Source organism: Xylocopa sonorina, chromosome 8 (assembly GCF_050948175.1).
Source record: "Xylocopa sonorina isolate GNS202 chromosome 8, iyXylSono1_principal, whole genome shotgun sequence".
Taxonomy (NCBI): Eukaryota; Metazoa; Arthropoda; class Insecta; order Hymenoptera; family Apidae; genus Xylocopa; species Xylocopa sonorina.
In genome coordinates, this window is record NC_135200.1 from 12,138,556 (window position 1) to 12,164,122 (window position 25,567).

Consider the following 25,567-nt stretch of genomic DNA (forward strand, 5'->3'; position numbering starts at 1 on the left):
TTTTATTTCGCCGGTTGCGCGTCTGAAAACAGGAATTTGCATAAACTTCCGCGGTCTAACGTTGCAATCAGATACCGGGTAGGCAGAGTTGCGCGGGTTTTCAAATGAAAAGAGTAGATAATTGATAATTGAAAAGAAAAGCAAGGGACGAACGTTTACCTTTTCCGTGAACCGCGGCTCTCGAGTTTGATCGCACGCATCGGGTTGGAAAAGGGAACGATAGGGGGAACCGGGTGGGAAAAATCGTTGGCGGCAAGTGGGCCACCGCTAATGGGGCCCCAAATGAATTTCGCTCGAGTAACCGAGGATAGAGCGGGACGCGCGTCCTCCCGGCTACCCGTTTTACCCTAATAGGAATAAAATAAGCCCTTGCGCGGCAGTTAGCGCTCCCGGCTCGCTCCTACATAATTGCAGCGTCGGCTGACCAACGCCGGAAATAAGCAAATGCGATTAAGTTGGGCGCGCGGTGTCACGGTCCCCGGGTTTCACCTTCGGAGGACCGGTGAGGCCCTCGCAAATTACACAGCCCGCCACACGGACGCCGGGTGCCGAAAATTCGCTCGTTAATGAAGACGGAACAGCCAGCTCCCGTAATAACGATCGTTCGCCTTTTACGCTCTCGGGATTCTTTCACGCGAGCCTTCGATAAAAGTCCCGTCCCGTTCGATTCTAGTCGATGAAAGTAACCGCTTTGTCTCTCGTACTTTCTCGTAGTCAGGAGGCTCGCGTGGAAAGTCTCGAGCGAGCGAACAGCGCGCATTATTTAACAGCCACGATTACAGAGATAACCGGCTGTCCGGTGTGGTTCGCCCGTTTCGCCCGTTTCGCCGTAAAGACGCGATCAAACGGTTTACGTAAGTAACCGCGGCGTACACGCGGATAAGAGAACGCGAACGAGGGAAGAGGAGGTGGACGTGATCGGTCGGTGGCGCGGGCATTAACAAGATCGCGAGCCTCCTGCAATATGCATCGTCGCGTGAAAAACACGCTCGAAGAAAAGGGTCCCTCGAGAGTGGCTTTCGTTTAAAAGGCCGATCGTTGCGGGCTGCCCACGGTCGCCACGGACTCGAATCGATACGCGAACGGGATGGGTTCCGCTCGCCTCTGCGGAAACTAGTTTGATCGCGGTGGAATTGTTTCTAGCGATGAAAGCTAGAGAGAGAGAGAGAGAGAGGGAGAGAGAGGCGCGCACAACTTCTTCCTTTCGGTTTTGACTAACGACCGAGTTAATTTTAATTTTAATCTAGAATCGCTTCCGGCTCGTCGTTAATTCAGCGATGTAAGAAGAAGAAAGTGCTAATTCGAGAATTCAATTAAGTTTTATGCGGAGGATAATAGGTGGAAATAATGAAATTCGCTAAATCTCCCGGTTACGACTGGTTCGCGCGCGGACAAGCAATCAAAATGTTTCTTGCTACATTGCTCGCCCCGATAACATCTAATAATAACCTTATGAATACTAACGAACTTATTACCAAGGAAACGATGGGGGTTTACGTTAATAGAACGTAGAAAAGAGAAGAAGAGATAGAGGCTGGCCGTTAAATTTAGTATAATATATTTTCCATATAATAATTCTCGCTATACAGACATTATTTTACAAAGCATGATTTATACTATGTACTTGTTGCTGCATTACTTAAACGTTACAGTCGCACGATACCGTGGGACTCGCGACAGCGCCGTCGTTTTCCCTAAACGTTCCGTTACGTTCGCGTACACCTGTCCCGCTCGCCGTACACTCTAATTTTATACATTCATAATACTGGTATTTCTTCGTCGGACGCGCGACGCCGTGTCCGCCTCGCTCGAGACACGATTCGGACACCTACCCCGCGTCCACTCTACGTATACTGGAATCTGAAAAATACTTCGGAATATCTTGTTCGTTATCACGGTTGGCTTCGACTTATGCTATAGAAATACCTGCGATCTCGACGCGTCCAACCGGCAACCGTTCACAACTTACTCACGACTCCCGTCATCGGCACGCAGCTATTTACAAAACCGTGTCCGCCGCTGAAAACGCGAAATCGCTCTCCGCTAAATAGTATTTACAATCCCGGTTTCTTAACTATTTATCGATCCCGGGTGACGAGCTTGTCGCGTTCGATATCAATTAGCCAGGGACCTTGTCCAGCCGTCGTTACGCGAACGAATCGCCAGCGAACCGGTGGTTACGCCGCACCGGTTGCCTTTCGGGACTCGAATCTCCAATCTTTTTTATCCCACACACCGAACCGCGTGTAATTTCGTGTCATTTCGGATTTATTCCACCGCGGGCCAGGTCCCCTCTAATGTCATATTAATTGTAGATTCGCGTTCGTTCGTTCGTTCGTTCGTCCGCGCGCGATTGGCTCGTTCTCGATGGTAGGTCTAGCCGGCTCCTCTAACCTATCCTTTGTCCATCCCTTTCTCAGACACAGGTGAACAGTTTTTATTTACACCGTGGAAAGTGGCTCTGTCTGGTCCGTCGTTCGACGACGTCTCTAACGACTGATCGACAGCGATCGATCTTCCTCGCCGTCGATTCCTCGGTCCTAGGAGTAAGGTAAGGACGATCGTTACACGTCCAGTCTGAATACTGTTTCACCGTACCCGTCGTCGGCCCACTAAAACCTCGAATCGCGAAACTTTGGTTAACCGCATGATACTTCCTCTCCGCGCATTCTGATTATCTAGAAAATCCCGGACGTCCCGTCCCGCGCCGCTTCCTGCGCTCCACCTCGCGAAATCGACCGTTTTGCGTAATACTTGTCATTCGCGTGGAAACCGAGCGATCCGTATTTCTCGACGTAGAGCAACTGCCACGGGCCATCGTTTCCCTCCGCGTATCCAGTCAACGCTTTCCATGGTGTCCCCTATCGTACTCGAGATATCGCGCTTCGTGGAGGTCGAGACACCATTTCGAAACCACCTGCGATCAGAAATCAGTTCTTCCAACGGATTAATCGCGACTGCGTTCCAACGGCACTCCCGTCGCCGCCTCGTACCTTTCCTCAGCTTCTGTGCCCTAGATATCGTGTATACTCTCCTCGTCGCTGTCCGCCCTTATGCTCTGTGGGCTGTCCTCTCGCTTGGACGAGCGATCGGCGCTCCTGTCGCGTTGCCTCGTCGCCCTGCGCAAAATTTCCCTCTCCCTGCTCTCCATCATATCCGGACTGTCCCTGTAATAGCCGCCCAAGTTCGCCAGGCCCGAGTTCGCCGTCAGCGAGCCAATAGTGTTACTAGGACCGGCTTGAAGCATCGTTGGTGGATAAAGTCTGTCGTCCTTGCACATAGGGGACTTCTCTCTCAATATAGGACTCCTGCTCCTGTCTCTCTGCTTCGACGCTCTGTTCATACTCTCCCTCTCCTCCTCTGGACTGTCTCTGTAATAGTTGCTCAGGTTCGACAGGCCCGAATTCGCGGTCAACGAGCCGATAGTGTTACTGGGCCCTGGTTGAAGCATCGTCGGTGGATAGAGCCTGTCGTCCTTGCACATGGGGGACTTCTCCCTCAATACAGGACTCCTGCTCCTGTCCCTCTGCTTCGACGCTCTGTTCATACCGTCTCGTTCTTCCGTCACCTCGGGGCTGTCTCTGTAATAGTTGCTCAGGTTCGACAGGCTGGAGCTAGCCGTGAGCGTGCCTATGTTGTTACTCGAGCCCGCCTGGACCATCGTCGGCGCGTACAGTCTCTCCTCCATCAGCGGCGATCTGTCTCTCCTTATGGGACTTCTGCTTCGATCCCTCTGCCTGGACGATCTCTCGATCGACTCTCTGTCCCTACCGTCGGCCATCTTTGGGCTGTCCCTGTAGTAGTTGCTCAGGTTCGAGAGGCTCGAGCTGGCCGTGAGGGACCCGAGGGGGTTGCTGGGTCCTGCCAGGATCATCGTCGGCGGGTACAGTCTGTACGGAAGCGGTTTCTGCAGGGTTACAGCCGCAGCCGCCTGCTGATAGTAGAGCCCGTTCGTTGGCAACGCGTGCGCGCTCGGATACGGCCAGTACCGTCCTGTCACCGAGTGCGTCGGCACCGCCGCCGCTCCGTTTCCGTACAGCTGCTGGAACGCGGCCACCGCGAAATTGTTCTCCGCCATTATCTCGAACCCGACGATCGTCTGCCGCTTCCACTTCGTTCTGCAAACAAAACAGAGGGGCGGCTTTAATCGGACGGTCCCTTGTCTCCGTCTATCGATACACGGACTCGTTAGGCTAGGTTCGAGCGTTCGCGTTTCGGCTGCCAGTTAGACACCGGCGCGGTATCTAATCTTTTCAGAAATCATCAGCTGTACCGATCGATACGATCTCGTGTTCCTCTACGAAAACGAACAGCGAAATTGTGTCTACGGTACTTTAATTATTAGAACTACACAGATCTAATCGCGCGAGCCCGGTATCGCGGTATCTGAAATTGTCGAAACGAAAGTCCAAGGGATTTGAACCTCGTCCAGGACAATAAATCACGAACAGTAGCGTATATTATATCGACGTCTGTATTCGAAGCCGTTCGTGCAACCTTAATTCGAGCCGCGGATTAAACGATCGGCCGTCTGGAGTCGCTCGCAGGCTACCGTTCGACGGGCGAGAGAGGTCGAGCGATACTCGCGGGGCCTAAATAAAAATTACTCGCGGCTCTTTACGACTTCTCCGAATCCAACCCCCAGCCCGGTTCCCGCTCGACGGTTCGATCGCCTCCCAATCTCTGTTCGCGTATGTAAATCTCGATCTGGGACAATTACGCTAGAACGGAGTGGCGTGCCGCCAAGTGGTTACGTTGGCCACACTGTTGGCGGGCTTATTATACTAACAAATAGCCCGTGGAGTTTCCCTGCCTAATCATCGCGTATCATGCCACGTGCGCGGGTTTCCTGCGCCGCGCCTAAGAACGTTAAAGCGCCCTTAGACGCGCCGTGGATATATCGCCTGGTCGTTCCAAGGGGTTGATGCAGGGGCGGGTGCGACGCGCGTTCAATTGGATAAAGACGACGTTCGTTCGCGTCGAAGAAGCTAGGAGACCTCGAGCCACGATTCGCGAGGAGTGGAAAACAATGAACGCGTGGCCGCGGGACGCGAAACGGCGGGGCATGACTCGCGGAAAATTGCGATCATTTGTAAAATGGAAGGGTAGCATTCGTCCGATCCCGTTCAGCGATAGGGGAATGTTTCCGACTATGAATTTTAAAAGAGAAAAAAAGCCCAGCCGCGATCCCGTGCCACGCTTACCGCCCCGACCGAGAGCGTTATTATGGTAATGCGGGGTAAACGAAAAGAACGAGAGTCATCCTAGGGCCTCGCCGGATGATAATGGCGTTCCAATTCGAGCAATTACGCAACTCGTTGCGTCGCGCGTAATTATTAAAGAGCGGGGAGGGAAATTACAGCCTGGCATGGAAACCGACACGCGGTGATTTCGCCATCTCGCTCGCGTCACAGCGTATTACCCGTTTGTTATTACTGTAAACGTAATGTTATACTTCATTGTCTCGCGACTGTACGCATCGAGTCGCGATGGCAAAACGTCCCGACGCGTCGCAGAGGAAAACGAGGCTCGGGGTGGTGGGTTGCAGCGCGCCATCGCGGAAATTAGCCGAACGCTCGTGGGATGTATAATGCGAGCTGTACCTGAATGGTTTAACACTTTGCACTGTCAAACATTCACGCTCGATCTCAAAACAAAAACAAAAAAAAATAAGTCTACTTGAATCCACAAAAATTCACAAAGAGTCGATGTATACGCGAAACAATTTTTAACGTCGGCGGAAAAATGATTTCCACGTCGCTGCAAGTTCGTTAATAATAATTAACGGCGGTTACACGCGTAATCGATCCTCGTTTAAACGCGGATTCGGTAATCGGCGGTCGATCGGGCGATTCGCTCGCGGCTAATTATCCCCGTGGCTAATTAGAAAAACTGGAGTGTGACGAGCGCGCGGGCGGAATCGGCAATAAAATTTTGGCTAACCGAGCCTGCCGGGCAACGCCGTCAAACGTCACGATTATCCACGACGATAAATCAGCCCGGCCGTTTCGCCGGCTACCCCTCTCAATTAAAAGCCGACGATTCGCTCGCCGCGGAATTCGGGGCGATAATTAACGAGCCCCAGCGGTCGACGGGGACATTCGTTACGTTTTTCCATAAAAGCCGTCGGGGCGCTGGATAAAAATTAAAAATAAAAAAAAGAGAGAAATAAAAATAAAAATGAAAAAAATAGTAAAAAAGCGCGGAGAGAAAACGTTATACCTTCGAAACGAGGCCGCGAATTTGCACGAGATAGATAGAGAGAGAGAGAGAGAGAGAGAGAGAGGGTCGGGGGTGAGGTGTGGCGTCGAGCGGAGGGATAAAGTTCGTTGTCAGGGTAATTAATAATCAGGAGATCCGTGGCTGGCAAGGGACAAAGCGGCTCTAACGGATATGCAGCTCGCACGGAAAATTCGACAATTAATATATTTCGTGGGGTGTGCATCCCTCCGCGCTCTCTTTCTCGTTCAACGCGCCTGTGCGCATCGTTCGAAAAATGTGGGCCACTCTCTCTCTCGATATGCCCCTGCTTTCGGGCTTTTGTGATGGTCGGCGATAGGGGAGGTAGCAGTAAAATCGTTCATGAATTTTAAACAGGGCCCTCTGAATCGAGCCACGATCATTTCTCATTTTTCTGCCGGCACGTTGGCGAAAAGAGCGACGCGAGAGCCGCAGAGAGCGTCAGAGAGAGAGAGAGAGAGAGAGAGATAGAACGCGATCGTGTAACCAGGAAAAAGAGACGACCGGGGTGAGAAACGGGGATGGAGATGGAGAGGGCGATGAACGGAGACGACAAGTTGCAATGAAAACCACTCGTGCGATTATGTGATGAGTAATGTTTTTTAATACCCCCACCGTGCCGTTCGAGGGGTGGCCGGTCATTTTCGAGTGCAGCCACTCTAAAACACCCTTAATTGCTGCGCCGGCTCTTTGTATCGGCGTTGAATAACCGCGGGAGCGAACGATAGAGAGAGAGGGAGAGAGAGCTAGGGTCGGAAGTGGCTGCGGAAAGAGCAAGAGTCATTGATTTATCGTTCTCGAGAGGTTCCCGGTGGGGCTGACTCGATCTTGCATCGAATAAAGCGAAGGGTAAACGGGGAGGGCGGCGGAGGGTGGGTTGGGGAAGTGTTAAGAAAGTGTAACGATCGTTTCCATCGGGCTTAATGATCGTCGACTTTTCGAGACGACGGAAAGGGAAGCTTTCTTCCGGTGGCTCTGGGAAACGTTCCACCGACAGCTCTGTTTAACCGAAAATTTTCTTACTTTTATCCCTGCTGGTTCCCCGCTGGTTCCCCGCTGGTACACGCGCGCAATTTCTAATATCCGTTGCTCGTCTGAACGCAAGATGGTCGTTTAAGGAGAACGCGTAAATTCTCCAGGGAACGAGAGAGAGAGAATTTACTTAAATCAACGAAGAATAAAGAATTACGCGGGTAATAGACGGTTAGAAGGGGGGAGTATAGGAGCCAAGGGGGAGAGTTAATGCATTTATAATGGTGTTTGGGACTGGTCGGTGGTTTTGCGGTTACAAGTCCTCGCGACACTAATGCAGCCAAGCTGTCGGCTCGGTCTGCGATAATAATGGCGACAGATAGAGAACGGAGCGGGGAATAGGGCGACATATTTTCGAATTATTATTTGCTCGACTGACTACGGGACACATGTTCCTCCCGGACGGACGGTGGGGAACGTATCAATTTTGATCCACCATAGATACATACCTACCTATCGTACAAAGGGACGAAGAGAGGAAGAGGAGAAAGGGTGGCGAGGGGGAAATAGTGGAATTATAAAATTAGCCACAACTAAACACGTTTATGTAACAACGTCCAACCATCAATTTCGCGGAGTCGTGTTCGCCCTTTAGTGGCATATAAAATCTGAAAAAATTACCGTCTAAAGGGTAGCCGGTTAACGAGCCGAGAAAATAACGATAGGACTCCTACCAGCCACGCTTTCTCAGGCGAAATTGCCGTGCTACTTAGTATTTTTAGATGGAAAACTTAGCTGGAACATTATAGGCACATATAGGCCGACAAATGCGCATGCAAATGTATCGTTACACCGTGGAACCCCTTCACTCTCCCCGCGGGCCGCTCGCGGTTATCGGGCGCAGCCGGGTTTAGCCTCGTTTCTCAACTTATTTCGCGAAATTCCACGGCGGCGTGTACTTGAAATCGTACACGAAATCGCGGCGGTTTCGTGACACGAATTTTTCGCCGATCACGCGGAGAGGCTGGTGTCTCGGGCACGTCGGTTGTTGCCTGGCAGAATGGATCGCCGAGCGAAACGAGTGCATTTGACTAGCCGAGAAATCAAGACGATCCGTTATAAAGCGGTTTAGCTAGAGGCGTGGGAATTGCTCGCGCGTTCTTCCGGCTGGTGTCGAGAGAAGCCTCAAGAAACAACGTTAGCCGGATTCTCACGATTGCGATGTATCACGACGCGTTACCGATGTCGCCACGCTGTTACGAGACGCCCGCTGAACGGGCTACCGGCGAAGAAAACTAGGAAAACGCCGTTTCTTCCGTCGCGTTTCTCCGCCAGTCTCGCGGTAAAATTTGCACCTAATTTACTCTTTCAATGGGAATGTTTTGCGCGCGTCTCTAATTAACAGATCGCCTCGAGTGAGCCGAGTCGCGCTTAACAGCACCTCGATTCGACGCTTTAGGTAATTGCTATATTTACGGGGACTTTCTCCTCGCCGGTGATATTCCTTTGTACCTGCGTTACTACTCTCTTTTCGAATGCGTTAGATAATTGGTTCGTTAACTTTAACTGGCGAATGGTGTAACGGTTAGCTGGAAATGTCCGACGGATGGTCAAACTTATTAATTATTATCACATGAAACGTTATATTATGTATATGTATATATACATATATATTTATCTGAACAAGAAAATGGAAATTTCCTATAATTATCTCGCGACGATACAGCGAGGAATGTAACGAGCCATCGACTGTGTTTGTTGTGTTTTGAATTGCCCCAGGCGCGAGCAGAAAAACAAATTTCGGCTACGGCGAACATTGTGCTCTCCGGTCGCGTGGTACATACTTCAGTCGTCGCTGAGGTGTTAACGTCGTCGCGTCGTTATATCCGTGTGTCGTAAAAGTCTCGTGCCATTTCGCGTTTTCACCCGGCGGACACTTTCCAGCGGTGTTGCGTTAGTGACATGTCCATCGGCACGCACGATTCGCGTCTCACGGCGGACGATCGCTGGCAATAAAGGATTCCGCGTCCTCGTAAAAGGTAAAGGAATAAATACGTGACAATTAGCCGTAAGACGCGCGCAGAACGGGTCGAGTGGCGTGCTGTGGACTAATTTTTAATTTCCTCTCCCCCCTCGCGCTGACTTATCGGTATCTTATTATCGCGGCGGTATCTCTATCCCGGGGCCCGTTACACGCGTATCACTCTTGCTTCTTATCCAATGTGTATATGAGGTATTACCTCTGGACAGGCATGTAGTAAAATATTACAGCGCGTTCATGGTCGATGGTGTTTAGCGTTGATGGTATATAACGAGCGCAAAACCGTGTGAAGGATTCTCCCGTCCCCCGTCTATCCCCTCGACGGCTCGCAATCCTGTTCGCATGTGACGTTTTCACTTGCTCGTATTTTCATTTAATCCGCGACGAGCCTCGCGATAGTTTCTTCTCGCGCAACGTAACGAACTATTTCGTTCCACTTAGAGCCCCCCCGGACTTTTTATTCTCCCGCATTAATCTTCGAACGGCACGATGGAACTGCAAATGGGAATTTTTCTTTTTTTCCCGCTCTTTCTCTCTGCGAAGACAAACTCCAGCCTGCTGCGATCGCTGGTCCTTACAGAGAGGTCTGTTTCGTTGAAATTTTCGATTCGATCGTGGCCAGCGATTCGAGCGGTACCAGCGTAATTTCATTGACTTTCGTAACGCGAATCGTCTCCACGCCCTGCGATGTTTCGGTTCCAGGACGATTCGGCGAGGAGGCGATCGTGTGCGTGCGAGGGAATCCTGCCCTCGAGACGTGACTCGTAATTCTAGAGTATTATGCGGTAGCTCGATGCTGTTCCCCGACAGTGGCTCGCGTTTTTTTCAAATCGCTCGCTCCGCAACCCCTTTCACTACGCGTCGTTCGCTCCCCCGGTTTCGCCCTCGAGGAGGCGTTTCGACTTCTTTTTCTGCGATGTCGTAACAATCTTCTTTTTCGAGGGAACGTTTCGAACGCGAACAGAAACTTGTATACGAGCGCGTATTTGTAAACGCCCGAGGATAAGGTTGACGTCAAGACCAGAAAATCGAGCGTGTTTCATTACTGAAACGGATAATCGTAATCTATATTAACTAGACGATATCTAAAGTAAAACTGGATAATCTAGCTGCAATTTCCCCGCGATACGGCGAGCATTTACGTCACGCAGCGATCTGTCGCAGAGATTATCGATTAGGAATTGCATAATCGAGGCTAGCTCCAGTTCGCCGGTAATCCGGGAAGACGTAACGTCGACGGTGCGAGGAGGATAAGAATTTTCCGGGCAGAGCCAGAGGGTTAAGGCCGTCAATCGAGCTAATTAAGGTAGCCAGGGCTTCGGTAGCGGCGATAAATCCAGGCACGGCCGCGCGAATCCGCCGCGCGGATACATAAATCCGCGTGTCCGAACGCATAAATCTCGATGCGCGTCCGCGAATTACATAAACGAGCAGCCGCGTGTTACGGCGTTTCATTAGAATGCCGTTTCTCTGCGGTTTAAACGCCGAAAGCGCGCGAAACGGTCGCGCGGCTCGAGGACTACGGCCACTTACCGGTAACTCGCGTTACGACCGCGCGCGTAATTAGCCGATAAGTAGGTAGTGCGCGCGTAACGAGTCCTAATGACTTCTAAATAACCGACGCCGCCGAGGGAACCGCCATCGGCGAGGGAGAGAGCGTGTGCGTGCGCGTATCGCTTATCGAACGGGCCCGCGATCGATTTCGCGGAAAACACCTATCGTCCGAGAAAATCACCGGTAACTCGACGTTTCCGATCTGCTATCCAGCCACCTGGAGATCCAACACCCGCGGGTAAATACCGGTCGAGCCTGAGTATTCATTACCGCTGACGACCCGTTTCGTTTTACCGGTTTCGCTTGTTTACCTTCGTCCTTTTTCGCGGTCTCATTACGCGGCGATTTGCGAATCGTCGTTCCGCGCTTAATTGCCCCGTCGAGCATCGTCGCGCGACGCCGTCGACTCGCGTTTCTCGCGCCTCGACGGGGTGAGATCGTTGGTACGAATCCGTCGTCGTGGCGCCCGAGGTGTGGTCGGCGCCTCCGCGGAAACGCGCCGAGTCACTACCAGCGAGCGAGTACACACGGAGCAACAAAAGTTTAAGCGGGCACTTAAGAACCCGGCCGGCAGAAGCGTCACTAATTTTCCAGGCTTTTTTGCGCCCTCTTTACCAGCCGTTCGTTCTTTCATCCGGAGCGGCGATAATCGTGGCACGCGTGTCATCCTCGATTCCTCCTTCTCCACGATTAATTAACAATGTTTGATCAATCCGTGTCGTCCTCTCGTTCGATGTTTGTGCTAAGAAACGGAGTTGTCCAATAAGAGTATCGCGAGGCGGATTTGACGCACGTGTGCAGCAGACGCGTAACGCGCGGCAAGTTTGCTCTCGGAAAACGATTCCAGCTCGGCTCGCAATTAGACCCGAAAAGCTGAATGGAACACGCCGAAACAGGGCCGACAGACGCGGACTGTCATTACGACGGTCGCTCGGCCTCGTAATTGACAGTCTAATGGCACGGTTTAGAGGCGACGGTTTGCCCCGTTTGTCCTTCCTACCTCTGCGCTGCTCGCAGACCCGCCATACGGGCCGCGTCACGAGCCTCCGAAGGATCCTCATTAACGATTCGCTTTCTTTGAGCCCGATCGGCCGCTTGTCGAAACTAAACGGCCGCAGAAAGTCGCGCAGTCACGAGTTGTGGGTGTTCCGCAGCTAATCACCCTTTCGAAGGTGGCGCGCTAACCGGCCACCGAACGACGGGGTGAAAATTGCCGTGAAGCCATTTCGAGCGAACGAGAACTCATCTGGGGCGAAATCTCTTCGTGGAAAAATCAACCGTGCATCTATGCACCGGGGTCAGCGTGTTCAACCCTTGAATCTGCGGGGAACTGATTCCTCCGACGCGTGTCCACCCTCCCGTCTAACTCCTCGCTACCCTCTGAATATTCTTTTGTACCGTGGACGCTTTGAAATTCACATTTTCTATAAATTCGGAGGCCAGAGTCTTTGTCGCGCACCGAGAGGAGAGTTCGAGGTTAAGGGTGGGTGGCCAAAGGGTGTTTCAATGTCTCCGTATTAAAATGCAAGCGGCGCGGAGATTAATTGAATAGAAAGTTCTCCCCCGTCGTTGGACCCTGAGGAGGTTATCGAGCGAGAAACAATTCTGTTAAACAATATATCCTTCTAGAGGGCCCTCTAGATTGCATTCGAGCAATAATCGAGCGTAGCGAAACAGCTTCGGGAGAACAATGCGAAGACCACGAGTTTAATTTCCTTCGGTGGATCTTAACTACTGCATCCTCGTGACTAACGAGCACGATGATCGAGAAAATATAGGAGTGCGAAGTATCGAGGAGGCGAAATTGCAGGCGCCACCGAATGACTCGGTAGAAACGTCGTTCGGGTACAAAGGGTGCCGCTAAGGACTCTGAAACCGACTCTATCCGGATTGCACTAATTCCTCTCTCGCTACCAGCAGATCGGATCAAAGCGTCCTATCCGAAAGTCTAAGATCCAATTAAGCATCCTCGAGTCCCTGAATTATACAATTCTCAATTCTGAATTTTTTATCCGCGTCTCCGCGCAAGCTTTCCGATGGAAATGTTTAAATCTGCTGTGTTTGCATTTGTCTCGGCTAAAGCGATCCGCTCGAAAGTTACCGATTCGGTTTTTACAATGTGTCTGAAAATATACCCAGTACAGTTCCCGGGCAAAAACCGGCGGTTCCCGTGGTTCACGGTTTTTTAAAGGATCGTTCACGCTCGCCGCGATTACCAGCGTCCGCGAGGCTCCCGCAGGAGCTAACATGACTTTCGGAACGTCCGAACGACCGGTGATCCTTGCGTTTAACCACATAAACACCGCCTTTGTTGCCCGCCGCGATTTCCATTTACGGATTCGATACGCGCCGTCACGAAAGCCCTTCGCCGCCACGCTACTCATCCTGGCGCACCTTCAACGGAGGACCGTCCCCCGATTGACATGCACACAGTATCGAACGCGTCGATCGGGTTCTTCGCCGATTTCTTATCCGCAACCGCCGCCCCGTTTATTGTCCGCTCGCCCGTTTTCATTTACCCACTGTCGAAGCGCGCAACGAACCCGAAATGATTCACCCACTTTCATTGTTGCGCGCGCGACGCGACGCGACGCGTTCTCCAAACAACCTCGCGGCTACTTTATTAAACGGCTCAAACAATAACGCCTTTTTCCACGGTGTTCCACAACGACGCGAGGCGAACTTCACGCCCACGTGGACGACCACGGCGCCCTGTTACGCGATATAATTTATTATCGATTAAAGCAGATTAGTCGCAGCCGTTGTTTGTTCTCGTTCCGAGGGACGAAGAACGCGAGCTGTTTTACTGGTCGTTGCGACGCTCGACGGGGGTTGTTTATTACTTTCGAAGATTATCCAGCCCTCCTTCTACTTTTCCATTGTCAGCGTCGACAAGATAGCCGCGATCAAAGGTGTATAATAAATTCTCGCGGGCTTTAATCCTACCTTCTGTTCTGGTACCACGTCTTGACTTGGGTGTCGGTCAGCTGCAGCTTCGCCGCCAGCTCCATCCTGTCCTGCACGCTCAGATACTTCTGTCGCTCGAAACTCTTCTCGAGCGTCTGGAGCTGATGATCCGTGAAAGCCGTGCGCGCCTTTCGTTGCTTCTTGCTCTGCGCCGAGCTGAGCGCGCTTTTTGGCCCGTCCTCCTTGCCACCTGAAAACCGACAATGTTCGTTTGCAGTCTCGTTACGAATCAGCCGCGTCGTTATTTAATTTATTACGGCTCGCAAAAAGCCGGACGGTTTTTACTCGGAGACGAACCGATGCGCTCCTTTCTCCTCGGAAACGAGAATCGTTTTTGATCTGCTTCCAGCGTTTTTACTATTAGCCAAATTTTATTCGTCTCTCTAAACAATTGTACTTTATACCTATAAGTTACAGTGAAATTAAGTTAAATTCGAAATTTGTTCGGTTCGAACGATTCGCATACGAAATCATACGACACGAAGGGGTAGGAAAAACCATTAGAATTCTGCAGTCGGTTACAAGTAGCATCCGTTACAAATCGCGCTCGACGAAAGATCAACAAATATCCGTCGGGATTAAGCGCAGAAATTCCGCGAGAAGGGCTGTGGGAGTTGGAGGTGGGTTTATTGGAGCCCGTAGGGGAGGCAATCGATGCCGCGGTGCACTCCGTATACATGTACGTGGCGTTTTTGCCGGGTCCCTGCATGGCGATCACGGCCCCTCTCTCTCTCTCTCTCTCTCTCTCTCTCCCTATCGGCGGAGATCCTTTTGTTCTCAGTTCGAGTCCGCGCAGCCGTGAGCCGATTGGCTGGTATCGCGGATTGGACCACGCAGACGCATCGAGACGCCGCAAATTATCCCCCCGGTTCGCCGGCACCCACGGAGAGGGTGGGATTCCCCGAGGAAACCGATTACACCCGATACACACGCCGGCAAGTCGCGCTTCTACGCTCCGACACGCGCGCACACACACGCTCCCGGCTCTCTCGATGAAATCTGACGCGTTCACCAGTGAGCAACCAGTCACCCCTTCTCCATCCCTCTCGAATCTCGTCAACGGTGTTGCTCTTTATTTCTCTTCTCGATTTTCCTTCGATTTCCAACGGTGGAAATAACGTTACGCCAGTCGTCGTCGGAGAGCGTGCGTCCCTTTTACGCGGAGCGGATTCGAGATGCTTGGGGTTTTCTCTGGGTACCTTTAAAAGGGAATAGGATACTGTTATCTATTATTCGTGGGCGGAGTGAAAGGTTGGATATAAAAATCGAGCGCGTAGACGGAATTACAGTCGAAGGAGTATCCGTTCCGGTGAAAAATTGGAGGATTCGTCGGCAAGGCTCGGGGGAATCCCGTCAAGGGACCGATCAACCGGCCGTGCCCCCCACGGGAGACGCTCTGCGGGCTTCTAAAAGTATCTAAAGGACCGTTGTCGCGAGCTCATCGATTGGAACGGTCGTGGGTGGTGCGGAAGAAACTGGCTGGGGGATGCGGTAGGGGAAAGAGAGAGAGAGAAAGAGAGAGAGAGAGACAGAGTAGAACTCGAGAAGAGCTCAGAGTAGGGAGAGCGGAGTGAATAACGGAGAGAAAGAGAGATAGAAGTGGGATGGCAGAGAGCTAGTAGATTGAGTTAACTCGAACGAAAGCGTGGCTCTTAGCCTCCGTTTGATCGGCCAGATTCGCTCGAACGGACCCACGACTGGTCCGCCATGTTGGCAAAGATGGCCGACAATCCCTCAGGAGAGACTCGTGGAGGAATTCCATCGCGGGATGGAACTCGAGATCGAGTCGCGGGACTCGCTGGAGAGGGAAAAGGAGAGAGAAAGGGACGAGAAGGGGGTCGTTGAAAACGGAGGTTGGAAAACTAAATTTACTATGTGATACACTTAGAGCCCGAGTCTCAACCGACGCAGTTCTCTTTTTTAGACACTTCCAAGACGTTGCGTTCCAACTTTTTCCACCCCCATCCCCCTGGCTTCCCCACCCGCAGAGAGTTCCAAGTAACTCGAGAACTATCGCGAAACAGTCGCGCGTCTCTTTTCGTCTCCTCCTCTTCTTCTTTCTCTCCCTTTCGAGAGCTACTCTCCTCTCTGCATCCCTTCTTCTCGCTCCTATCTTGCTCCCGCAGCACGTACTTGGAAGCTTTACCCGCGCGTTCCGGCCCGTCTTTACGAGTCTGTTCCTCGCTTTGTACGTTTCACTTTACCTTGGCTGGTAATACGAACCGATGCCCTCGAAGGGGTTTCGGAAAAACGTTTTCAGCGACGTACGAGATCTCGCGATCGAAAGGACGACACCGGTGGAACGGAGGGTAACGCGACGCGGCAAGCGTAGAGGAATATCCGTCCGCCTTTTCTCTCCTGTCGGATTGACGATCGGTTTAATTCGATGAAAAATGAAGAGAGACTTCCCGACGAGATCAAGCCCGCCTTCCAAAGTACTCATTTCTCTTCCTCCACCAACGGTGACAGTATTCCTCCGACTTTTTCCCACCACCTGTTTCCATTTAGTTCGCGATGCTTCGAATTTCATCCGCCTCTTCCTCGAGGCTGGCCGCCAGTCTTCTCGCAGACTTTCGAACAAACATCGTATATCTTCCCTCCTCTGCCCACGCTAGAAATAAGTACGTGTCCTCCGTGAACTTTATTGTTCTCTCGCGGTACAAGTTTACTCGCAAGAAAATCGCTCGCTCCCTCGAACTGTCCAGCCTCGCAAGGGAGTGCAATATATTGCGCGCGACGGTGCACGGATCGCGTCCAAGTTACGTTTCGTCCGGTAAAAGACAACGATGCGAATGAACGAGCGAGGCTAGTTTCGCGCTCCGCGTCGAATCGAGCGGGCATCGGCGAGATTACGCGGATCCGCGGCATGGAGGGTCGCGTTACCGTAATTACGATCGTCGCAGGTGTAATTGTCGCAATGGAGGAGAGAAAAATACGACGTCGCACCGGATGCACGCCGCGCGCGGACGAATGAAAATTGTCCTGTTTTTCGTGACGGAGGGGGAACAGAGAGGGAAAACGAGGCCCTCGCGTGCTCCGGCATCACCGGCTCGCCACACCGTACGGAACGTAAAAGCGAGATTAACAGGATGTTTATCGAGCAATTATTCGCCGGCGCAATTAGTGCCAGCACGGCCGCGTCCACGTCACCGTGCGGGTATCGTCTTCATTTTAGCCGCCGCGAAAGCGTCGCTTCCACGTTTTACAAGGAGACGCGACACCTGCAGGATGTAACAGACGATTACCGCGGTGCGAGCTACGCTCCGCCGAATGATTACGCCGCCCTGGGAGAGCCAGCCACGCGTACCCCTTTTTACCTTCTCCAACGCGATCGATTAAACCAACTCGCGCCTGGGAATTATGGGAATTTATGGATCGCGCGTTTTAAACGCTCGCTCCCTCGCGTTTCTTTCGGACACGATCCACTTTCGAGAAACGTGTTACTCAATTGCATCAGATGTTGCAAATTTTCCGATCTCGACGCTTGGATTCAAATCAGAGAAAGGAAAATGCCTTTCGTCAACCTTCTCGTTATCAATTGCCAAACGATATTTCTTCGCAGTCGCGCGAAAAAAGAAGGCAGCTAACGCCGAGGAATCGAACGCAGCCTCTCCCGTTCGACGGTTTTTACCGCGGCCGGTTACGTGCGGTTTACCATCTACATTCCGCGAATGTTAACGGCATTGCGCCAGCCTCGCGCGGGTAAAAACGCACACCTGCGGATCGGTTAGCCACCGCGCAGCCCGCGGCCCAAGTAACACGAGGACGAGCAAATAAACCTCGCGGCTGAGCTCCTCCACCCTTCCGTGGCCACCCCCACGTATACGCCCGCCTCGTTCCTCCTCTTCTTCCTTCCAGCTATCTCCGCCGGCTATAAACCAACGCGGAGCAACGGTTTGCGAAACTTTTATTATCGCCAGCTTTACGATCCGGCCAGGGTAAACTCGAGCCACCCGTTGGCATGACCAAGCGCGCGCTCGCGTTTTTTCCTCCTGTCGTGCGCGATCCCGTCGTTTATTCCTCGCGAATAAGCGGACGTTGATTAAGAAATAATTGGCGACCAGATGTCAAGGATAAGTCGATCGAACAGTGGCGTGAATAGCGAGAGTTCGGTCGTTCGATTAAATCTGGAATGAAAGAGGTTACGAAGAGGAAGTCGATCTCGTAAGAAAACAGCGGAGAAATGCAAAAACAACGAGTGCTCGAGGCCTCGCTGGCTTGGCTATATTAGTTACGTTTTTACGCTGGAAATAAGTAGACGCTCGCGAGGAAGCTACGATTTACCGTGAAACAGCCGGCGAGGGGATGCTTCGTGCGAGAGGAGCGAGGTTATGCAGAAAATGCGATCCGAGCAGTTACGTTTTCCTGTTATCGTTTGGTCCAGTCTGAGGTTCTTTGCCTCGAATAAGCGGTCGAGAACGGTTCGAAGTAAAGAGGGGTGCGCGAAAGGGATGTTTCGTGGGAAATTGAAAAGATGCGTAGGAACGTAGCTTTTCCCTGATTCGAGTCACACCCCCGCGATTGGCCCCGTGTTGCCGCGCTGGCCTTTCTTAGCTCGCCGTGCACGCACCCTCTCCGAGTATTGTGTAGAAGGGCGGTGGTTCGCGACGGGGGTTGAATCTGACCCCTCCATGGTATTACGTTACCGTGTCGCCACCTTTGGGGGTAGAGAACACCGGGGATAATGTTATAGGGGCAACGTTTTATTGCCTGCCCATTCTATTTGCAGTCGCCACGGGGGACAAACTGCCGGCGAGAATTCCAAAAACAAACTAAGGAACAGCTCGTGCCGAATTAGCGTCCCGTGTATTCTATACACCAGCTCGCGCATCGTACTCGCGCAGAATTGCGACGGAATCGCGTGCCGACGTCCTAGTTCTCATTTCGTAAGAGCGTCCGACTAATTTTTTATTACCAGACGGAGATGTTAAAGGAAAGACGATAAGAATAATCTGTTCAGTGGTCAGGCGCGCAAGTTTCGAAGCGGTTAATTCGAACGAGCATTACATAATCTCGCGCGATCGCTATTTAATTAACGAGGAACAGAGGCGAGTGGATATATATCACCCGAGGAACGGATCCTCTCGTTGCTCGCGGTCGCGTCCGTCGACGGCGACGGAGCAAGGGTTAACAGGCGAATCCGGGAGGCAGCCGATATCGCGTTTCATTTTTAGATGGCGAGCAACTTTGTCAGCGTAATGTCTCTCGCGCGTTTTTAAACGGACACCGAGCGGCGGAATAACGACACGGAGGTGTCGAGTGTCCGGTTGTACAATGATCTGTCGCGGGCTGTGGAAACATTATAGGGAAAAATGCAATCGGGAGTTACTCCGTCAGATCGAATTATGCGAGCCTAAGGTTTCGCGGGGTGCATAACGAGCGCGTTTCTCGAATTTCACGGGTGCATTCCGCGTGCCCGTTGAATAGGAATACGACTACCGCGCTGGCTCCGATCGTTACGAAGTAATTAGCCAGGATACCGGAGAAGTTTCACGGAGTTTCCACGACCGCAGCTATTTTTCTCGCGCTCGTTACGCTCCGGCGACATTATCGTTTCGAGTGTCGGCGTCGTCGCAGATACGATCGACAGGAATTTTCGTTGGAGCGTGGCGGCGACCGATTCGCTCGCGAGAGAAGAGGAGAGCATCCCCTGGCTCGACGCGAGGTTGTTGACAGGGAAAACAATAGGACAGGACGGAGGGTGAAACGGGGACACGAGACGGGGGAACGAAGTTATACGTCCACGAGTGGCTTACCCTAATTGCGAGTGTCCGACGGTAAAGTAGTCGGGATTTGCCTCGACTTCAAATCGGATTTACTTCTATTAACGAATCGAATGTTCCGCGCGCATCGACTGGAAACCATTTATTTCCGAAAACTTGAAGCGGTCGACAATCGTGACACCAATTCTAAAAATCCTCCGCATCATCCCTCGACGAGAGCTAGTTTAAAAGCTTGGATAGGTTGGTTCCGTGGTGGAAATTGGGCGCTGGGCGAGGTAATCGAAAGTCGATCGTCGACACGGTAGCACCGTAGACACTCGCGGCTGGTCCCAGCGATACCGAAACTCGGTCCTTCCTTCCATCAAGGCCGTGGCCGGTGGTCACGCGAAAGTCGTGTTAGCGGCTCGCCAAGTGGCCTCCTAGCAGTGGTGAACGTTGCTCTAGGGGGTTCGTGTGTACACGTGTCGTGTCTACCACCCCGTGCGCGCGGTCATACCGGTGCACACGGTCGGACGTTGGCTGTGCGAGGTCGCAGTCGCATTCGTGACCGTGCTCTGTCGCGTGTTAATCGTCGACTGCATTGGGCGCAATACGTGGAAGGGAATTTTGGCAAAGCGGAATACGCCAGAGGCAATTATACGCGGTGACGTCGACGAATCGAGGTCTCCTTTCTCCGTTCCTCCCTCCTCTGTGCAAGGGTTTCGATGAAAGATCGCGCACGGTCGAGCGCGGGCAACAACTCCGTTAGAATATCGTAGGAAGTCGTTAGGGCTACCTCCGTGGCTGCGCGCGACGCTGAACAGAGCAGAAGGAGAGCCGTTCCGTGGTTCGCTTTACTGTAAATAATTTTATCGGTCGGAAAATGGCCGTGGGATTATAGAGTTTTCACAATACGGCGGAATATCGCGAGGTACGCAATCAGGGTAGATTATCGTACGGTTAATTTGCAACACGTGCATACCGTCCAGCGTTTACAAAGCGTCCGATCTTAGATTAACCGTACCCAGATGATTAATTATTCTAACGCTTGCCGAGTCGCTCGTTTCAAACAATACACCCTGACCCGATTAACTCGCCGAGATGTTCGACTACAATGACGTTCCTTGAACGTCATTACGGTTCCACGATGCGGACGATACCGTTCAACCTTCCCCCCCGCGTTCTCCCCTCGCGAGCCTCGTTCACGATCGCGTCCTTCGATCGAGTTACGCGCCCGCCAGGATACGTTTTACCAGTTACTTACCTCCCACGGTTCCCGATGGATGTTACCTCTTTAAAGGGTGTACCGCAAAGCGAGGTCACCACTGTCAACGCTGGAACGAGCTGGTTAAGAGGATTTCCGATCGAGAATCTCGTTAACAGAACGTCGAAAAGCGACCGCGCGAATCCCAACGACAGCTGGCTGTAGCCGGCTGTAGTTTCGATCGCTACTAACGAATGCTTAGCAGATCTTACTCGACACAACTTGTCCTCGTATCGCTCGCTCGCGCGACTACCCGTCGAACAAATTGTTCCACGAGACACTTCTCCGTACCGCACGTGGCGGTTCGTCGAGATCGTTTCAGAGGGAACTTTCCTCGCGCCGAGCTACCCTTCCGCCTCGATTCAGTCGAACGTTCGAAGCCGGCTCGAGGGATACCTTTTGACGTTTCCACGAGGACGCGTCGTACGGATTAAATCCTGGGCAAGATAGTCTCGTCAAAAAGCTGACAGCCGGTTTCACGTTTGCCAGGGTGCGCTCTGCTAACGGGGCGCGAGAAAAAAGGGAAGAATGGACGAGAGAAAGAGGTGCACCGGGGGAGGGGGTAAAGAGGAACGCGAAGTCAAAGTCGCCTTTCGTCTCGGCGACTACGAGGCCTCTCATAGAATTCCTAATCCGCGACGAGATCTAAACGGTTGCCAATCATTTCCGGTTCTCGGATTAGTCGCGCGCGAAAAGTCGGCCCCCTCCGTTCCAAGGGCGTGGAACTGGCTGGGGCCCACGGGCCTTCCGCACGCCGACAATGCGCCGTTCCGCGTCGTCCCGAATGTTGGCTTCGTAAGCGGATTACCAACGATTTGTACACGCGCCCGAAAAACCCTCCATTCCGCGCGTCCTCGCGAGCCTTCCACGTCTGTTCACGCGTTTCCATCGCCAAATGCGCGCTCTCGATCTCACGCGAGTCTGTGCCTCGACGACACTCGATCTATGTGAACGAATCGTCAAATGCGCTTCAAATTCCAGAGGAAGAAATACGATGAAGCGTCTCGATCGTAGGTGAACCGAGAGGCGCGTAAAAATTCAAAGATTGATCGTGGAAAATTGTCGAAGCACGGTGCCGTGTCCGACGGCAGTTACATCGACGTTACTCCCCTTAATTGGCCTCCATTAATTCTTCATTGGATTGAACGAGCAAACTGGAAAACCGGCAATTATTCCCCGTGAGATTAGATAAACACAGAAAGCGGAACTCTCTGTAGGCGATAGCGTCGCGTCGATACGACAACGACGCTCTTTTCGATATCGAGCAACGATTTCTTCTCCTCACGATTCCGTCCCACGCTTTACGATTAAATACCCTTGCCTCTGTCGCACGCTACAATTTTCACAACGGTACGAAGACCATAATTATCAAGAAAGAGGTACAGAGTTAAAGTTGCGTAGCGCTGAAAAATTTGAGAAAGAAGCAATAAATTTCATTTTCGAGGAGTTCTCGTTGCAAGCTCGCATGCATTTTTCGTTCGAAGAGATGATCGCGAGGCGCACACGAGATAACAACGAAGAGACGAGATCGCCAAGCGAAATAATAACGAGGCACCGTTTTGTAGTTTTGTAAAGGAGCACGATCGCCGGTTCCCAGCGGTAGAAAACGACCGATCCGTCCGCGGAAGATATCGAAAGAAAGGTTGTTCGCGTCGAAAGCGTTGATAGATCGGGGAGGATGGATCGTGTATAATCACCGGCTCAATCATCCGTAAAGCGTGTTCGCAGGCAATTACAACGGCGTTACTCCTTCTAATTGGGCTTCATTAATTCTTTAGTCGACGCCTGGCCGACGATTAGCCGCCGTGTGAGGTTAACCGCGACTGATAACGGCTCGCGAGCGTACGGTTGCACGGTCGAAAGAAAAGCGCGCGCGATATATCGCGCGACACACGCGCACGCACACTTTCCCCGGAAATATTCCAGCCTTTCGACTCGCGATCGTCTACCCGCGACTAGACCGTTTAAACGGTCTTTTATCGTTCGTGTACTATATTCGCCTGGGCGTGGGTATTTCGCGCGTCGACAAGGACGACGATTATCGATCGCGGAGCGTGTACGCGAAACGCGAGCCTCTGGATCGTTACGATCGAGTCGGCTGGTCGCGCTGCTCCAGGCCTGCGACGAGATAAATTCGTAGATGTCGTGATCCTTCGCGGCGTAGATCGGACAGGTGGGTCGTAACGCGTTCGCGGTAACACGGTTACGGTCGAAGATCGATATCGAGGAAGTAACGAGCGAGGAATGCCGCGATTCAACCGCGATAGTAATTGTTCAGAGGAGGATAAAAGGTTCTTTCCGTTTTTGCGGGAGACCGTCTATTCGGTTCTCACAGCCAGAAGCGGTATTAGTGCTCGCAACCGTGTCTCTAATCACGTAGCCGTAGTCATGCGCGTAATTGTTCTTAATGTACTTTTTGTGGGAAATAAGCCGATTACGATGTAAGGCGTATGAACTTAGCCTCGAAGGAAAGTACCTACCCGCGGTGCCGTCGATCGTCGGCCACCGTAAAACTGGAATGAACGCTGCCTTCGAGAGGGGCGATCGCGCCTCACGGGAGGGGGGGAGGGGCGAGGAAAAAAAGCTGCTTGTAAATTGACGGAAATCGTCTCGAGAGATGATTGGTATTACCCGTGCTGTTCCAATGCCTCTGTCAATGAGGCACTGAACGAAGCTGGAACCTGACAAATGCCTGTAATTAGCGTTTTTCTTTTCGTTTCTTCTTTTCTCTCTCTCTCTCTCTCTATTCTTTCCTCGTTTCGCTAATAATCGTAACTCGAGGGACGTCGCGGCTCGATCGTTTAATCGACAACGTTTCTCGAACTGTTCGACGTTCGAACAAACGAGACGAGCGGGACGATGATGGCCTACGCGGTGAGTCGAGGCAACGAACGGAAGTGTCGAAATGCTCGGCTTCGATTAGATCGCGTAACGATTGTTCGGGATTCCATTAAGCCTGAAATAGTCGCGGTGCCCTCTAATTAGGGGACAGGGCCGTCGTTCTGTGAAATTTCGTAAGCGGAATCGATCACGAGTGGTCCCGCGAGGGTCAACAGCCGTGGAGCATCGATTAGGAGAAGAGGACCGGTGGTAAACTCGCGATCGGTCCGTAACAGGTCAGAAATGATGAATGAAGAAAGTGTCGGGCGGCAACTCGGTTCCTTTTACTGCCTCGTCGTTAAAAAATTCGCTCTAATCCCAGCTGTGTGCGCAGAGATTTGTCTCAGCGTTTAACGATTCGTCCGATGCGACGCGTTTGCAAATCTTTCATTCGTTCGAGAAATATTTTTCTTCCAAATCTCTTCGTCTCTCCTTCTCTGTCTCTCCATCTTGGTTGTTAAACGCGTCGTCGGAGCGTGATCGAAAACGGTAAATTCACTTGGCACTAGGCGGCCCCAGGGGGTTAAACGACGGAAGGAGACGGCTCACGGGCTAGGAGAGTTGAATGAAACAAATGAGGGTAACATAATTAAAGCGTTCGAGCGCCGAGCTCCAATTTGAGACCATTAAAATCCCTAAACGATGTCGGGATAGAGGACGAAGGCGGTCAGAGAGGGACGGGGAGGGGTTCCAGGTTGGTTCAGCAGAAGGAAGGCCGCCTTTTATCTCCCGGGAAATATCTGATTCCCGTAGCACAGTCGAGTCGCGTTTCGCGGTCTCCCAACCCTACCGACGGCCGACGCGATCTCTCACCGAGTGGAACATCCGGTCGGGACAGTACGCCCCATAAATGTCCTTGACACCTTGGCGAAAGTCCACGCGAGCGGTCAGGTGAACAAACCGAGCGGCGAAATTAATTTCGCGCCTCCTTCGTCTCTCCTTCTCGCCTCCATCGTCGAACCCTCCGCTCTCCCTCCTCCTCCTCCTCCTCCTCCTCCTCCACCTCCTCCACCACCCTTCGCCCTTTCCTCGACCCCCCCGTTTACCGGTTGGCCAATTAGCCAACGTCCGACGAGGAACGATTAAACGGTGCGTACGCGAGGACGAATCTCGAATCTCGCTCGACGCGATTCCGCGTAACGACTTAATCGGTGTTCGTTTCGCGGAAACATTTACCGAGCCGGCAAAACCGAGATAAGGACATAATTGACCGCTTACCATTAGAAGTAACGGAAGCGGCGTCGTGATGACTGGCGTCGCTATCCTCGTCGAGGTTGCTGGTGTTCAAGGGCGTCTTGGACTGATGCCTGACGCTGAGGTCCCTGGGCATCGGCAGAGGACTCCTGGGCGGCTCTTGGGTCTGCAGGTCCGCCTGGTGTTTCTTGCTCGAGGCGTCGCTGAGGATGTCGGTGATCATAAATCCGGAGGTCTGCCGCATCGTGGTCGAGTCCTCGGCTCGTCCCAGGCCGTTGTTGCTCCCATGATTGTTGTTGCGGGCGTCGAGCGCGTTCGACAAATGGTCGACGTTGACGCGGCTCCTGTCGAGAACGTCGACGATGTTCTCCAACTTGTGCGTCTCGTGGCTGGACGTCCTGCTCAGGTTGAGGCTGTTGTTGTTGGCCACCGCGACCCCGCTCGCGGCCGCCACGTGGTGGTTCTGATGATGATGGACCGTCATCACGGTACACGTAGGAGGTTCCTTCGTGGTACGGGCACCTGCAGGTGCCTCTGTCGCCACCCCAGGATTCGCCCGGTACCTGGGAGACGGAATCTTGCCGACGGTGACCGCGTCGCGTTTGATTAGGAACTTTGTTTCACCGAATCGTCGCGATCACCCACCACCACCGACACTGTATCCGCTTTATCGACTCGAACACCGCTCTCTCTTCTTCCAGCGTCTCTTTCCGTTCTTTGCGAACATTCCCACTGATCGGCCGTAGAGCCCTC

At 52.4% G+C, this 25,567-nt stretch overlaps 1 protein-coding gene across 1 annotated transcript; it reads right to left on the reverse strand.

Moving 5' to 3' along the window:
* Window positions 1-2,860: 2,860 nt before the first annotated feature.
* LOC143426119 (uncharacterized) lies at window positions 2,861-25,567 on the reverse strand. The gene is made up of 3 exons (XM_076899306.1): window positions 24,839-25,567; window positions 13,754-13,964; window positions 2,861-4,118 (listed from the first exon to the last, which is right to left on the reverse strand). Exons 1-3 carry the CDS (start codon window positions 25,296-25,298, stop codon window positions 3,014-3,016), a joined length of 1,776 nt encoding a protein of 591 aa, XP_076755421.1. The 5' UTR covers window positions 25,299-25,567; the 3' UTR covers window positions 2,861-3,013.

Bases quoted from the DNA above. Each gene is read 5' to 3' on its own strand.
- LOC143426119 (XM_076899306.1), bottom strand. From the start codon at position 25,298: ATGACGGTCCATCATCATCAGAACCACCACGTGGCGGCCGCGAGCGGG. The intron at 13,965-24,838 runs GTAAGCGGTCAA...GTCGGTTTTCAG, and splicing joins CGCTTCCGTTACTTCTAATG to GTGGCAAGGAGGACGGGCCA. The intron at 4,119-13,753 runs GTAGGATTAAAG...TTTTGTTTGCAG, and splicing joins ACGTGGTACCAGAACAGAAG to AACGAAGTGGAAGCGGCAGA.